This window comes from Salmo salar, chromosome 10 (genome assembly GCF_965601325.2).
Source record: "Salmo salar chromosome 10, fSalSal1, whole genome shotgun sequence".
Lineage (NCBI taxonomy): Eukaryota > Metazoa > Chordata > Actinopteri > Salmoniformes > Salmonidae > Salmo > Salmo salar.
Genome location: NC_138300.1, coordinates 112,658,715 through 112,672,500, shown reverse-complemented (window position 1 = coordinate 112,672,500; position 13,786 = coordinate 112,658,715). Strand labels below are relative to the sequence as shown.

The following is a 13,786-nucleotide window of genomic DNA, read 5'->3' as shown; positions in this document are numbered from 1 at the left end:
CTCTCTCTCTCTCTCTCTCTCTCTCTCTCTCTCTCTCTCTGGAGCGTATTGTGAAACAGTAGGCGCTGTCAGGCCTGGCCAAGTTAGAGGCTTAATCAGCAACCCTCTCCCTCTTTACTCAGCTCTCTGTAGTCTGTACCCAGCACCTTAATCTCTGTAGCTGGCCCTGCCTGTTTAGTCACGGCCCCCCACGTGCCAGCCTCGGGTTTCGTTAATTATTGATGGCCGACTGGGGGGGCCGGGGTGTGTAATGGTAGGGGCCTTGAGAGCTTGACCAGCCGGTGGCTGGGGAAAGTTGTCAGCTTCAATGGCTGGTGACCTCTGATGATTCTTCAGAGGGTCAGAATAATGGTTTAATGATAATGACTTCTAGAGGTAGTTGGTGTTCAAAGTGGGATTTTTAGAGAGAGTGGTCAAGTGACAACATGCATAGGGCTGCCTGTGCCAAACAGTGTGCAGTTGAACAAACCCACATAAAGTTTCTGGAGAGTGAAAAATAGGTCTGTGTGAAGAAGTCTGTTGTATGTCTGTTGGGTGAGATAGAGAGAGGGAGACAAAGAGGGAGAGAGAACAGTGCAGTTGTGTAACGTCATGGCAGCCGCACCAGCACGCATTCCGTTGTGTTTCCCATGGATTCCTGCCATGTGTGATGATCTCCTAAACACACACACTGTGCCAGCCACAGTGGGCCACAACTGAGCTCTCAGTTACGAGCAGGGTCTGATGAAAGAGCAGATGAGGGGGCATACCAAGCCCAGCTCTGCCCCGCTCTCCATCCCTCTTCCTCTCCCTGCCCGGTTACCCACATCTGGCAGGGGCAGGAGGGCATGTACTGTAGCTCATAGGATAATGGCTCTTTTATCAGTTAAGACACTCTGAATGTGACTGAGAAAGCTGAGACGTTAATAACAGTGTGGATGTATAACACGTCTTTCATGCAACATTAATGTGATCCATGTGGTGTATCTTCTGCTGAATGTTACCTGTCTTCCTCTCCACCCAGAGTTCCTCAGACGACTCGTTTGGCTGTGGGAAGCACGGGGAGGGATACCGTCTGGAAGTGACCACCCCAATGACCAGACTGGACTACTTCAGCGGTCAGTTCAGCAAAGTCCTGCTCACCTCCATTGCCGTGGCAACCGCCCAGGAACAGACCGTGGCCAGCCTGGGCACCACAGATGGACGTCTCATACAGGTTGGGGACACTAAGGGTGATACTGTAATACTTTAAGAAAATAAGCTTTATAATGCATTTATAGGCATGAATGAATCTGTAAAACGCCCTTATGAAGGGTTATGTATTTTATCTGGGCCCTGGAGACACTGTTGGCCTGGAGAAGGGGTCGACTGTTACTGGGTGATATTCATTTACTTCAAAATGGTTTGGGCTGAAGCTGCATGAACAACAAGGCATCGAGCGTTTAACCTGGTCGCCCAAGTAGAAGAAAGGAAACAACCTAACTTAACAACCGTATCCACCACTGTGGCCCTTAGTCCTGAGTGTACACTGAAGCCCTACAGAAACCTGCACAACATAATCTCCCCTGCCTGTCAATGCGGTTGCCAAGCAGCACTGTTTCCCTTTCTCATTGTGCATGTAAATGGGGCAGGATGTTGGTACGTGACCAGTAAAACCAGCCATTTTGGGGACACAGCATGCTGAGACACAGGTGGCAACCAGTACAGAGGCAGGTTGGAGGGGGGGCTTCCTTCCTGTTTGCTCAACACATGACCCCCAACCTTGCCTCTCCATGCTTCCACAAGCCCTGCTGCTGCATTCCACCGAGTTCTACCATCTGAGCAAACACAACATGGCTGGTTTTGCCTATCAATGACATGTACAGCCAACGGTGGCTTTCACTTTCCCATGTCGTGTGTGTTTGTGTCTGTCTGTCTGTCTGTCTGTCTGTCTGTCTGTCTGTCTGTCTGTCTGTCTGTCTGTCTGTCTGTCTGTCTGTCTGTCTGTCTGTCTGTCTGTCTGTCTGTCTGTCTGTCTGTCTGTCTGTCTGTCTGTCTGTCTGTCTGTCTGTCTGTCTGTCTGTCTGTCTGTCTGTCTGTCTGTCTGTCTGTCTGTCTGTCTGTCTGTCTGTCTGTCTGTCAGTAGACCTGCTCCTCTCTCAGCAGCTGTCTCTCTGTCTCCTATAGACGGGATGAACTCAGGGTTTCAGTGTAGGCTAGTCCCAGATCAACCAACATCCAGCCCTGTTTACATGCACAATGCATTGGCCGTGACAATGACCATAGAAGTTGGCAACACAGCCCAAAAAGATCTGGGATCAGGCTAGGTTCAGTCAGGCCAGATAGAAGTGGAACACCAAGGGCCTCCCGAGTGGCGCAGCGGTCTAAGGCACTTCAGCCCCGGGTTCGATCCCAGGCTGCGTCACAATTGGACTACCAATTGGATACCATGAAATTGGGGGGTAAAAAAAATACAAATAAGAAGTGGAACACCACTGATAAAAGCTTTTGGAGTGTTCTGTCTTGCATGTTCCTTTAAATGAACCCTTCTGGTCTCTAAAACTCCCCCTGATGGTGTTTTATAAATACGGTCCGAAAAATGGGGTTAAAAAAAGTAATGGAAGAACGACGGGAACGGGGAAAAGGCGGCGACAGCTGCGCGGGAAACAGGGTTATGAGTCGAACGGCCCGTTAATGGTGAGCGCCGAGCTTCGATGACACGTTCTCTCTCTCTCTTTCTGCAGAGTGCCGCAGCTGTTGGCACGTTTTTTTTCTCTTTTTTTGTTGTTGGTGAAATTTCTAACCTCATTGTCTCAGGACATGGCTCTGGGAAGGAGAACAGCTGTCCTGAGAGAGGGGTGCAGAGGGCCCCATGGAGGGGGAGAGAGAGAGAGGGAGAGAGAGAGAGAGAGAGAGAGATGGAGGAAGAGAAAGAGGCAGGGAGGAAGATAGAAAGAGGAGGCATGGAGAAGTGAAGAGAGGGAAGGAGAGAGAAAGGGGGAAAGATGGAGAGAAAGACAAAGGGGAAAAATAGGGAGGAATAGAGGTTGAAAGATTGCTTCTAGCTTATTAGAATCCTAGGAAAGGCCTCTGTCAACTGCCTTTCTTTCTGTTTACCCTTTGTTCCCAGAGAAAAATGCTCTTAGCACCGAGGGAGAGAGAGAAAGAGAGAGGGAAGGTGACAGAGAGAAATAAAGAGTGCGCTGTGGTCTGTCCCTGAGGTCTCTCATTCTGGCTCAGGAAGTCTGTGGCTCAGTATCACTGTGGGAATAACACAGGGGTTGTGTTTATAGGCTTACTTCCTCTGGCTCATACAATAAGCTGTAATTCACACCACTATCATCTCTGGAGAGAGAGAGAGACTAGGACTGTTGTATGGGGGACGTCCCCAGTGGAAAGCAACACATACACATTATCCCCACTGTTACTGGCCACTGAGGACAGACTTGCCCCTTCAGGAAAATAGCAGTCCCTGAGACCGGGGACATGCCATTCATTGACTGGCTCAAGTCACTCACAAAGATATGATCTTTGTTCAACTTTATTTAAACAGTACCTAAACACTGCAGGAAGCTTACCTGCACTCAAGCAAGCAACACTTTGCAGTCACACACCTGGCTAAGGGCCAGTCAATAAAGAGAAAGGGGGGATAGATGGAGAGGGGAGTTGGGTTGATAAAGTAGATGATGTAACCAGAGCGTTCCTTAGTCAAACAGGACATAACCACACTCCATTACAGCCCACTGTTACTGTTATGTTTCACCCTAACCCAACTGGTTCTGAGCTCCAAGCCTGTAATTGCAGCCTAACCACACATGATGAATGTTACTCCAGGTGTACACTACACTGTATCTGTGTGTAGGAGTGTGTGTGTGTGTGTATGCGTCTATGTGTGCCTGCCTGCCTGCCTGGCTGCCAGTGTGCCTGCCTGCCAGCTTGTGTGCCTGCCTGCCTGCGTGTGTGCCTGCCTGCGTGTGTGCCTGCCTGCCTGCCTGGCTGCCAGTGTGCCTACCTGCCTGCCTGCCTGGCTGCCAGTGTGCCTACCTGCCTGCCTGCGTGCCTGCCTGCCTGCGTGTGTGCCTGCCTGCCTGCCTGCCTGCCTGCGTGTGTGCCTGCCTGCCTGCCTGCCTGCCTGCGTGTGTGCCTGCCTGCCTGCCTGCCTGCCTGCCTGCCTGCGTGTGTGCCTGCCTGCCTGCCTGTCTACCTGGCTGCCAGTGTGCCTGCCTGCCTGCCTGCCTGCCTGCCTGCCTGCCTGCCTGCCTGCCTGCCTGCCTACCTGGCTGCCAGTGTGCCTGCCTGCCTGCCTGCCTGCCTGCCTGCCTGCCTGCCTGCCTAACTGACTGTGTTTGTAGATTAGTAAGACGTCTGAAACACCTCCCGACATGTCCAGGTATACAGTGCTCTTGTGCTGTTCTCTCTGCCTGCAGGCGATGTCTTTTGTCCCTCCGTCTCCCTGTAGCTCCCTCCACCTCCACCTCCATGGTGGTTAGCTCTAATCTGCCAATCTGTCATCTCACCCTCAATACAGCAGCATTAGTTATTACCCTGCACACAGTAGCAGGAGTGGCCCAACGGGCCCATACAATGCCAATGGAAAAAAACTCCCAAAAGCTCTCATTTTCAGCTGTGCCCAATAGAGGCGTTACTTTACTTTACAAGTCAAATGTAATTCAGTGTTACTGTGTTATTAGCCCCTTCTCTGTAACGACAAGATACCTTGGTCAACACCACAATATACCCTGGTCAACCCCACAATATACCCTGGTCAACAGCACAATATACCCTGGTCAACACCACAATATACCCCGGTCAACACCACGATATACCCTGGTCAACACCACAATATACCCCGGTCAACACCACGATATACCCTGGTCAACACCACAATATACCTTGGTCAACACCACAATATACCCTGGTCAACACCACAATATACCCTGGTCAACCCCACAATATACCCTGGTCAACAGCACAATATACCCTGGTCAACACCACAATATACCCCGGTCAACACCACGATATACCCTGGTCAACACCACAATATACCCCGGTCAACACCACGATATACCCTGGTCAACACCACAATATACCCCGGTCAACACCACAATATACCCTGGTCAACACCACAATATACCCTGGTCAACCCCACAATATACCCTGGTCAACAGCACAATATACCCTGGTCAACACCACGATATACCTTGGTCAACACCACAATATACCCCGGTCAACACCACGATATACCCTGGTCAACACCACAATATACCCCGGTCAACACCACGATATACCCCGGTCAACACCACAATATACCCTGGTCAACACCACAATATACCCTGGTCAACCCCACAATATACCCTGGTCAACACCACAATATACCCTGGTCAACACCACAATATACCCCAGTCAACACCACGATATACCCCGGTCAACACCACAATATACCCTGGTCAACCCCACATTATACCCTGGTAAACACCACAATATACCCTGGTCAACACCACAATATACCCTGGTCAACACCACAATATACCCCGGTCAACACCACGATATACCTTGGTCAACACCACAATATACCCTGGTAAACAGCACAATATACCCTGGTCAACACCACAATATACCCCGGTCAACACCACGATATACCCTGGTCAACACCACAATATACCCCGGTCAACACCACAATATACCCTGGTCAACACCACGATATACCCTGGTCAACCCCACAATATACCCTGGTCAACAGCACAATATACCCTGGTCAACACCACAATATACCCCGGTCAACACCACGATATACCCTGGTCAACACCACAATATACCCCGGTCAACACCACGATATACCCCGGTCAACACCACAATATACCCCGGTCAACACCACAATATACCCCGGTCAACACCACGATATACCCTGGTCAACCCCACAATATACCCTGGTCAACACCACAATATACCCTGGTCAACACCACAATATACCCCGGTCAACACCACAATATACCCTGGTCAACACCACAATATACCCTGGTCAACACCACAATATACCCCGGTCAACACCACAATATACCCCGGTCAACACCACAATATACCCCGGTCAACACCACGATATACCCTGGTCAACATCACAAGATTCCATGATGTTACCCCTTTCTATTCTATTGCAACTTTCAATCTTGTACAGCATATTAGAAGAAACGACAGCAGATTTGCTCAGCACTAAAGAGTCCTATCAAATCCCCATGCCCTGTTCACATTGACTGAAAACACCAGCAACAACAATAAAGAAACAGTGAATTCAAATACCATGCCAAGTACAGTACCTCACAGTGCATTTCTACATCATTACATTGACCCATTATTAATAACGTGAGGTACGTGTGGCATCTCCGGTAGACAGGGCTGTTTTTCACATTAGATGGTGTAACTTCGCATTTTACTGACCTGGCCTGGCCTCTGTCTTCCCCAGGTGGTAGTTTCCCGTTCCAAACGCAGCACGCCCCACGTGGACTTCCGCCTGGACCCCTCACGCTGTGTTTCCCCCGAGGTGGCACTCCTGTTCCCACAGGGCCACACTGGCTCTCCACAGCGCAGCCAGGATGGCTCCCTATTGTTGGTGACAGGAAATAAGGTGAATAGAGAGCAGACTCACACACACACACGCATGCATACACATACTCTATGGAGACACACACACACTAACACTAAGACACGTAGTGTATAATGACACACTCAAAGACACACACACACACACACTGTATTATAATCAGAACTCAGGCATTCTTCACATTACTGGTGTGATGGAAACAACAGCCCCCTGGCACCGAGACACGGTGTTCAACATGTACCAGAGCCAACAGATGATTGGAAACAATGTCCTGAGAGCTTGACGTCAATGTCCTACAAATGCCCAGCCAACAGTTCAAAGTGAATGTTTTCCCGTATGCCTATTGATCAGAGAGAAAACCCCAGCATGTATGACAGAGGTATATCACAGTATGTGGTTTATTTAGCAAATGCTTTTATCCAAAGTGACTTACAGTTAGTTATGTGATCAATGCTGGAATCAAACCTGTTTAGCGCTGTGTTGTGTCTGTATTCTGATTGGTTGTCCTGTGTGCCCCCAGATCACCAAGGTGCCTCTGACTGGTCCAGGCTGTGAGCAGCAGTGGACGTGTAGTTCCTGCCTGCTGGCGCCAGGGTTTATGGGATGTGGCTGGTGTGACGGCCGTTGCACCAGGTTGGCCCAGTGTCACCCAACCTCCCTCTGGACCCAGGACTCCTGCCCTCCCATCATCACCATGGTAACTAGCCAGTTCAAGTTCAAAAAGCTTTGTATTGGCCTTTATTGTGACAGTCCATACTGTGAGAACACTGGAATTGTTGGGTTTTTCTGTCTTTATTGTGACAGTCCATACTGTGAGAACACTGGAATTGTTGGGTTTTTCTGTCTTTATTGTGACAGTCCATACTGTGAGAACACTGGAATTGTTGGGTTTTTCTGTCTTTATTGTGACAGTCCATACTGTGAGAACACTGGAATTGTTGGGTTTTTCTGTCTTTATTGTGACAGTCCATACTGTGAGAACACTGGAATTGTTGGGTTTTTTAGTCTTTATTGTGACAGTCCATACTGTGAGAACACTGGAATTGTTGGGTTTTTCTGTCTTTATTGTGACAGTCCATACTGTGAGAACACTGGAATTGTTGGGTTTTTCTGTCTTTATTGTGACAGTCCATACTGTGAGAACACTGGAATTGTTGGGTTTTTCTGTCTTTATTGTGACAGTCCATACTGTGACAGTGTCTACATGGACCAAGACAAGCAGACAGTGACTGGTGTCATCTGAGGATATGTCTTATTGAATGTGTCATATACCCTTTAGACAAGTACAAAGCTCCCACGAGTAACCTGCAAACATGGCAAACACTCAGCAGGGTTTGGCTGTGAAAAAGACAGTCACGCCTTTACTGGAGAGTTTGTAAGAGACTCCTTCCTCTATTGTTGTTTGAAGGATAGTTTGAAGTTTGTTTGTCTGGTCGCCTGTCTTTTCTAGTGTCAGTTTTTTACACTTGTTGTTTAATACCAGCACCTGGATCTAGACAGGGTTTTCTCTTTCTGTGTTGTTTGAAGGTTTTTTGAGGGATGTCTGAGTGTTGTTGTTCTTTTTGGATAGATCTCCCCAGCCAACGGCCCCCTGGGAGGAGACACCAAGGTGACGGTGTGTGGGAGGAACTTTGGCTTCAACAAGACAGAGAGGTTTGACCATACACTTATCAGCCTGGACCTGGCCGGAGCACCATGTAAACTTCTGAAACGAGAGAGCAACAGTTACAGGTGAGAGAGGATGCACAGGGAGGGCGTGTGTGTGTGCACATGCATGAGTGTGCGTGTGCATGTGTGTGTGCGTGTGTGTGTGAGCGCGTGCATAGATGGGAGTACTTTTATTTTTATTTTATTTTATTTCACCTTTATTTAACCAGGTAGGCTTGTTGAGAACAAGTTCTCATTTGCAACTGCGACCTGGCCAAGATAAAGCATAGCAATTCGACACATACAACAACACAAAGTTACACATGGAATAAACAAAACAAAAAACAAAAGAAAACAAAAAGTCTATATACAGTGAGTGCAAATTAGGTAAGATAAGGGAGTTAAGGCAATAAATAGGCCATGGTGGCAAAGTAATTACAATATAGCAATTAAACACTGGAATGGTAGATGTGCAGAAGATGAATGTGCAAGTAGAGATACTGGGATGCAAAGGAGCAAGATAAATAAATACAGTATGGGGATGAGGTAGATAGATGGGCTGTTTACAGATGGGCTATGTACAGGTGCAGTGATCTGTGAGCTGCTCTGACAGCTGGTGCTTAAAGCTACTGTATGTTCATGTGTTAGGATAAGGGTTAGAGGGTTAAACAGTTGAATGAAGAATGTTAAGGAAAGGGCGCCATGGAATGAGAACTCCAAGCGCCAAGGCGTTCCAGCATTCCTGACTCGCTTTCTGCTCATGACTTCAGTAAGTGTTAAATTAGTGGGAGAATGGCTGTATTCAGAATTTCACTCTTCCTAGTCCAAGAGGCCATGCCAGATAGCAGCGTTTAACTCAAAGACACTTGTGCCCAAACATCCCCCATGTCATAGTCAACTCATTGTATAGAAGATTGAAAAACACCCCCCTGAAAGATGGCTTCATTGTGTTTTATTGCTGCGTAGTAGGGATATCATCAAATTAGGTTAAACTCTTGCTTACTCCAGCCAGAGTGAGCACACAAGTTTTGTTTTTAGCCTTCTTGGTCCTCTTTTGTGGGATAAATAATTTTTTGTTGAATTGTGTGTATGTTTGTTTGTGTACACGTCTCTGTGTGTGTGTGTGTGTGTGTGTGTGTGTGTGTGTGTGTGTGTGTGTGTGTGTGTGTGTGTGTGTGTGTGTGTGTGTGTGTGTGTGTGTGTGTGTGTGTGTGTGTGTGTGTGTGTGTGTGTGTGTGTGTGTGAGGTTGGTGTGTGCTCCAGTGTCTCCTGTGAACTCGTCTCACGCCAGCAATGTGGTGAAGGTCCACAGTGGAAAGGAGATGGCCCAACAACAGGGATTCACCTTCGTGGTAAGCACTAAATACTGTCTCCACTCACAATCACAATATGAACTCAGTGACAGTAGTCTTAACCCTGGTCCTGGAGAGCTACAATGTGTGCAGGCTTTGGTTCTCTCTCTGTATCTCTCCAACTACAGTTGGTGATCACTGTCACAGACGGATTGATTTACAGTAGTCTTTTCCTGCAGTCAAATTACCAAATTGCCCTTTGCTGCTATTAGTATATTAGTATTATTATAATATTTTTTTTTACTTTTACACCTTTTCCCCCCCAATTCTGTCGTATCCAATTGGTAGTGACAGTCTTGTCTCATCGCTGCAACTCCCGTACGGACACGGACACGGAAGAGGAGAAGGTCGAGAGCCGTGCGTCCTCCAAAACACAACCCAACCAAGCCGCACTGCTTCTTGACACGAAGCCAGCCACACCAATGTGATGGAGGAAACACCGTACACCTGGCGACCGTGTCAGTGTGCATGCACCCGGCCCGCCACAGGAGTCGCTAGAGCGCGATGAACCAATTGTGTCTGGACTGTGTCGAACCAAGATCTCTAGCGGCACAGCTAGCAAATGTGATGCAGTGCCTTAGACCACTGCGCCACTCGGGAGGACCCCCCTTTGCTGCCATAACAGCCTCCACTCTTCTGGGAAGACTTTCCACTAGATGTTGGAACATTGCTGAGGGGATTTACTCCATTCAGCCACAAGAGCATTAGTGAGTTTGGGCACTGATGTTGAGCGATTAGGCCTGGCTCGATGTCGGTGTTCCAATTCATCCCAAAGGGGTTGAGGTCAGGACTCTGTATGGACCTCGCTTTGTGCACGGGGGCATTGTCATGCTGAAACAAGAAAGGGCCTTCCCCAAACTGTTACCACACAGTTGGAAGCACAGCATCGTCTAGAATGTCATTGTATGCTGTAGCTTTAAGATTTCCCTTCACTGGAGCTAAGGGGCCCGAACCATGAAAAACAGCCCCAGACCATTATTCCTCCTTTACCAAACTTAGTGTTCTCCTGGCATCTGCCAAACCCAGATTTGCCCATGGGACTGCCAGATGGTAAAACATGATTCATCACTCCAGAGAACACGTTTGGCGGCGAGCTTTATAACACTGCAGCTGACGCTTGGCATTGCGCATAGGGCTTGGCAGTATATGGTATTTTACGATATACCGGTATTGATGCACGGACCGGTTTGGGTTTTTACTTTACCTTCTATAACGGTATTTGAATGTTTGGTTTGTTAAATGGGATACGCTGTGTGTAACGTCTATTTTTGTAGTTTACTTCGCTACTTGAGTCAGCTCTCCCCCGCTCTCTCTCTATGCCAGTTTCCACACATACCTAGCCCCGCACCCTCTCACTCAATTTGTTGTTCCTCGACCAGGAAGCACTTGTGTTCAGTCTGCATGGTCAATGCAGCACACGCAACAATGTTGATGACAACGATGCTGTTTTCACTTTGCTTCTTAATATAAATCCACAAGCATTCTATGATTACACTATTAGTTTGTTTATTACATCTGCAAACAGCTATTTAGTATTTTCTTAGCAAGTTGGGCCTAAATCTTGTTCGCCACTAATGCTAATTTCTAATGCTAATTGCTAATAGCTAATAGCTAATCACTAGCTAGCTAATAAATATACTGAGTCAGAGCAAACATAATTAGCTATCCAACCATTTAACAAACACTATTAAATTCTAACTATAGAATTAGAATAATCATTATATTTCCACGATTCCAACAGTTCACCCAAGTGTTTTGCTCTAAATCGCAAGTCAAATCGCAATTGCAACATTTGATTAAAAATAAGGCCTAGATTGTTTGCCCATATCGTGCAGCTCTACGTGGCAGTGTGGGAATTATCTCCAATGAGTGCAGGAAATGCAGAAATTATTTTGGGTTGAAGTTGAATTGAACAGTATAAAACAGCCAGATTGGAGAAAGACCCATTGAAATCACTTGGAATGTATGTGTAGCCACTCTAGGGCCACGCACTTTTATTATTCAAAAACATAAAATACCATCAAATATCGCCATACCATCCATTTTTTTTGAAATACAGTGATATGATATTTTGCCCTTATCGCCCAGCCCTAATTGCACGTGGTGATCTTAGGCTTGTGTGCGGCTATTCGGCCATGGAAACCCATTTCATAAAGCTCCTGACGAACAGTTCTTATGCTGACATTGCTTCCAGAGGCAGTTTGGAACTTGGTAGTGAGTGTTGCAACCGAGGACAGATGATTTTTACACGCTACACGATTCAGCACTCGGTGGTCCCGTTCTGTGAGCTTGTGTGGCCTACCACGTCGCAGCTGAGCCGTTGTTGCTCCTAGACGTTTCCACTTCACAATAACAGCACTTACAGTTGACCGGGCAGACGGAGCCACATTGAAAATCATTGAACCCTTCAGTAAGGCCATTCTACTGCCAATGTTTGTCTATGGAGATTACATGGATGTGTGCTTGATTTTATACACCTGTCTGCAACGGGTGTGGCTGAAATAGCCCTAGTGTATATAAAGTGTAATATTGGGACACAAACTCAAAATTGATTACATTTCAACTCTATATCTGACATGGTACAGGTGTCTTCTTTTTTAAAGCCCATAACCATGTGTGTGAGGTGTATACTTTTGTTTCAAAGTAGATTTGTTTAAGACTACCAAGTATCACTGTGTGTGACCCTGATTTAGCCCACTGCAGTAAAGGTTATTAACTGACTGATTTGCAAACAAACTGTAGTTGTGGTTGTTGTTGTGGTTGTTGTTGATGTTGTTGTTGTGGTTGTTGTGGTTGTTGTTGTTGTGGTTGTTGTTGTTGATGTTGTTGTTGATGTTGTTGTTGTGGTTGTTGTGGTGGTTGTTGTTGTGGTTGTTGTTTTGGTTGTTCTTATGGTTGTTGTTGTGGTTGTTGTTGTTGTTGTTGTTGTTGTTGTTGTAGTTGTAGTTGTAGTTGTTGTTGTGGTTGTTGTTGTTGTTGTTGTTGTTGTGGTTGTTGTTGTGGTTGTTGTTGTTGTTGTGGTTGTGGTTGTAGTTGTGGTTGTAGTTGTTGTTGTTGTAGTTGTGGTTGTTGTTGTGGTTGTTGTTGTGGTTGTTGTTGTGGTTGTAGTTGTGGTTGTTGTTGTTGTGGTTGTGGTGGTTGTTGTTGTGGTTGTGGTTGTGGTTGTTGTTGTGGTTGTTGTTGTGGTTGTTGTTGTTGTTGTGGTTGTTGTTGTTCTGGTTGTAGTTGTTGTTGTGGTTGTTGTTGTGGTTGTAGTTGTTGTGGTTGTTGTGGTTGTTGTTGTGGTTGTTGTTGTTGTGGTTGTTGTTGTGGTTGTAGTTGTGGTTGTTGTTGTGGTTGTTGTTGTTGTTGTGGTTGTAGTTGTGGTTGTTGTTGTTGTTGTTGTTGTGGTTGTTGTGGTTGTTGTGGTTGTAGTTGTGGTTGTAGTTGTTGTTGTTGTAGTTGTGGTTGTTGTTGTGGTTGTTGTTGTGGTTGTTGTTGTGGTTGTAGTTGTGGTTGTTGTGTGTTGTAGTTGTGGTTGTTGTTGTGGTTGTGGTTGTTGTTGTGGTTGTTGTTGTGGTTGTTGTTGTTGTTGTTGTTGTTGTTGTTGTGGTGTGTTGTTGTTCTGGTTGTAGTTGTTGTTGTGGTTGTTGTTGTGGTTGTAGTTGTTGTGGTTGTTGTTGTTGTTGTGGTTGTTGTTGTTGTTGTGGTTGTAGTTGTGGTTGTTGTTGTGGTTGTTGTTGTGGTTGTTGTGGTTGTTGTTGTGGTTGTTGTTGTGGTTGTTGTGGTTGTTGTTGTGGTAGTTGTTGTGGTTGTTGTTGTGGTTGTTGTAGTTGTTGTTGTGGTTGTTGTGGTTGTTGTTGTGGTTGTTGTTGTGGTAGTTGTTGTGGTTGTTGTTGTTGTGGTTGTTGTTGTGGTTGTTGTTGTTGTTGTGGTTGTTGTTGTTGTTGTTGTTGTTGTGGTTGTTGTTGTTGTTGTAGTTGTTGTTGTGGTTGTTGTTGTGGTTGTAGTTGTTGTTGTGGTTGTTGTTGTTGTTGTAGTTGTTGTTGTGGTTGTAGTTGTTGTTGTGGTGTGTTGTTGTGGTTGTTGTTGTGGTTGTTGTTGGGTTGTTGTGGTGTGGTTGTTGGTGGTTGTTGTTGTTGTTGTTGTAGTTGTTGTTGTGGTTGTTGTTGTGGTTGTTGTTGTGGTGGTTGTTGTTGTGGTTGTTGTTGTTGTAGTTGTTGTTGTGGTTGTAGTTGTGGTTGTTGTTGTGGTT

The 13,786-nt window shown here is 46.5% G+C and overlaps 1 protein-coding gene across 1 annotated transcript in view; it reads left to right on the top strand.

The window, feature by feature from the left end:
- The window catches only part of met (MET proto-oncogene, receptor tyrosine kinase), a 99,577-nt gene that overhangs the window by 27,615 nt on the left and 58,176 nt on the right, over positions 1-13,786 (top strand). The window contains exons 3-7 of the mRNA XM_014125644.3: positions 1,004-1,195; positions 6,416-6,577; positions 7,074-7,250; positions 8,124-8,284; positions 9,447-9,552. Coding sequence (XP_013981119.1) covers positions 1,004-1,195; positions 6,416-6,577; positions 7,074-7,250; positions 8,124-8,284; positions 9,447-9,552 — 798 coding nt within the window. The remainder of the gene's footprint in view (positions 1-1,003; positions 1,196-6,415; positions 6,578-7,073; positions 7,251-8,123; positions 8,285-9,446; positions 9,553-13,786) is intronic.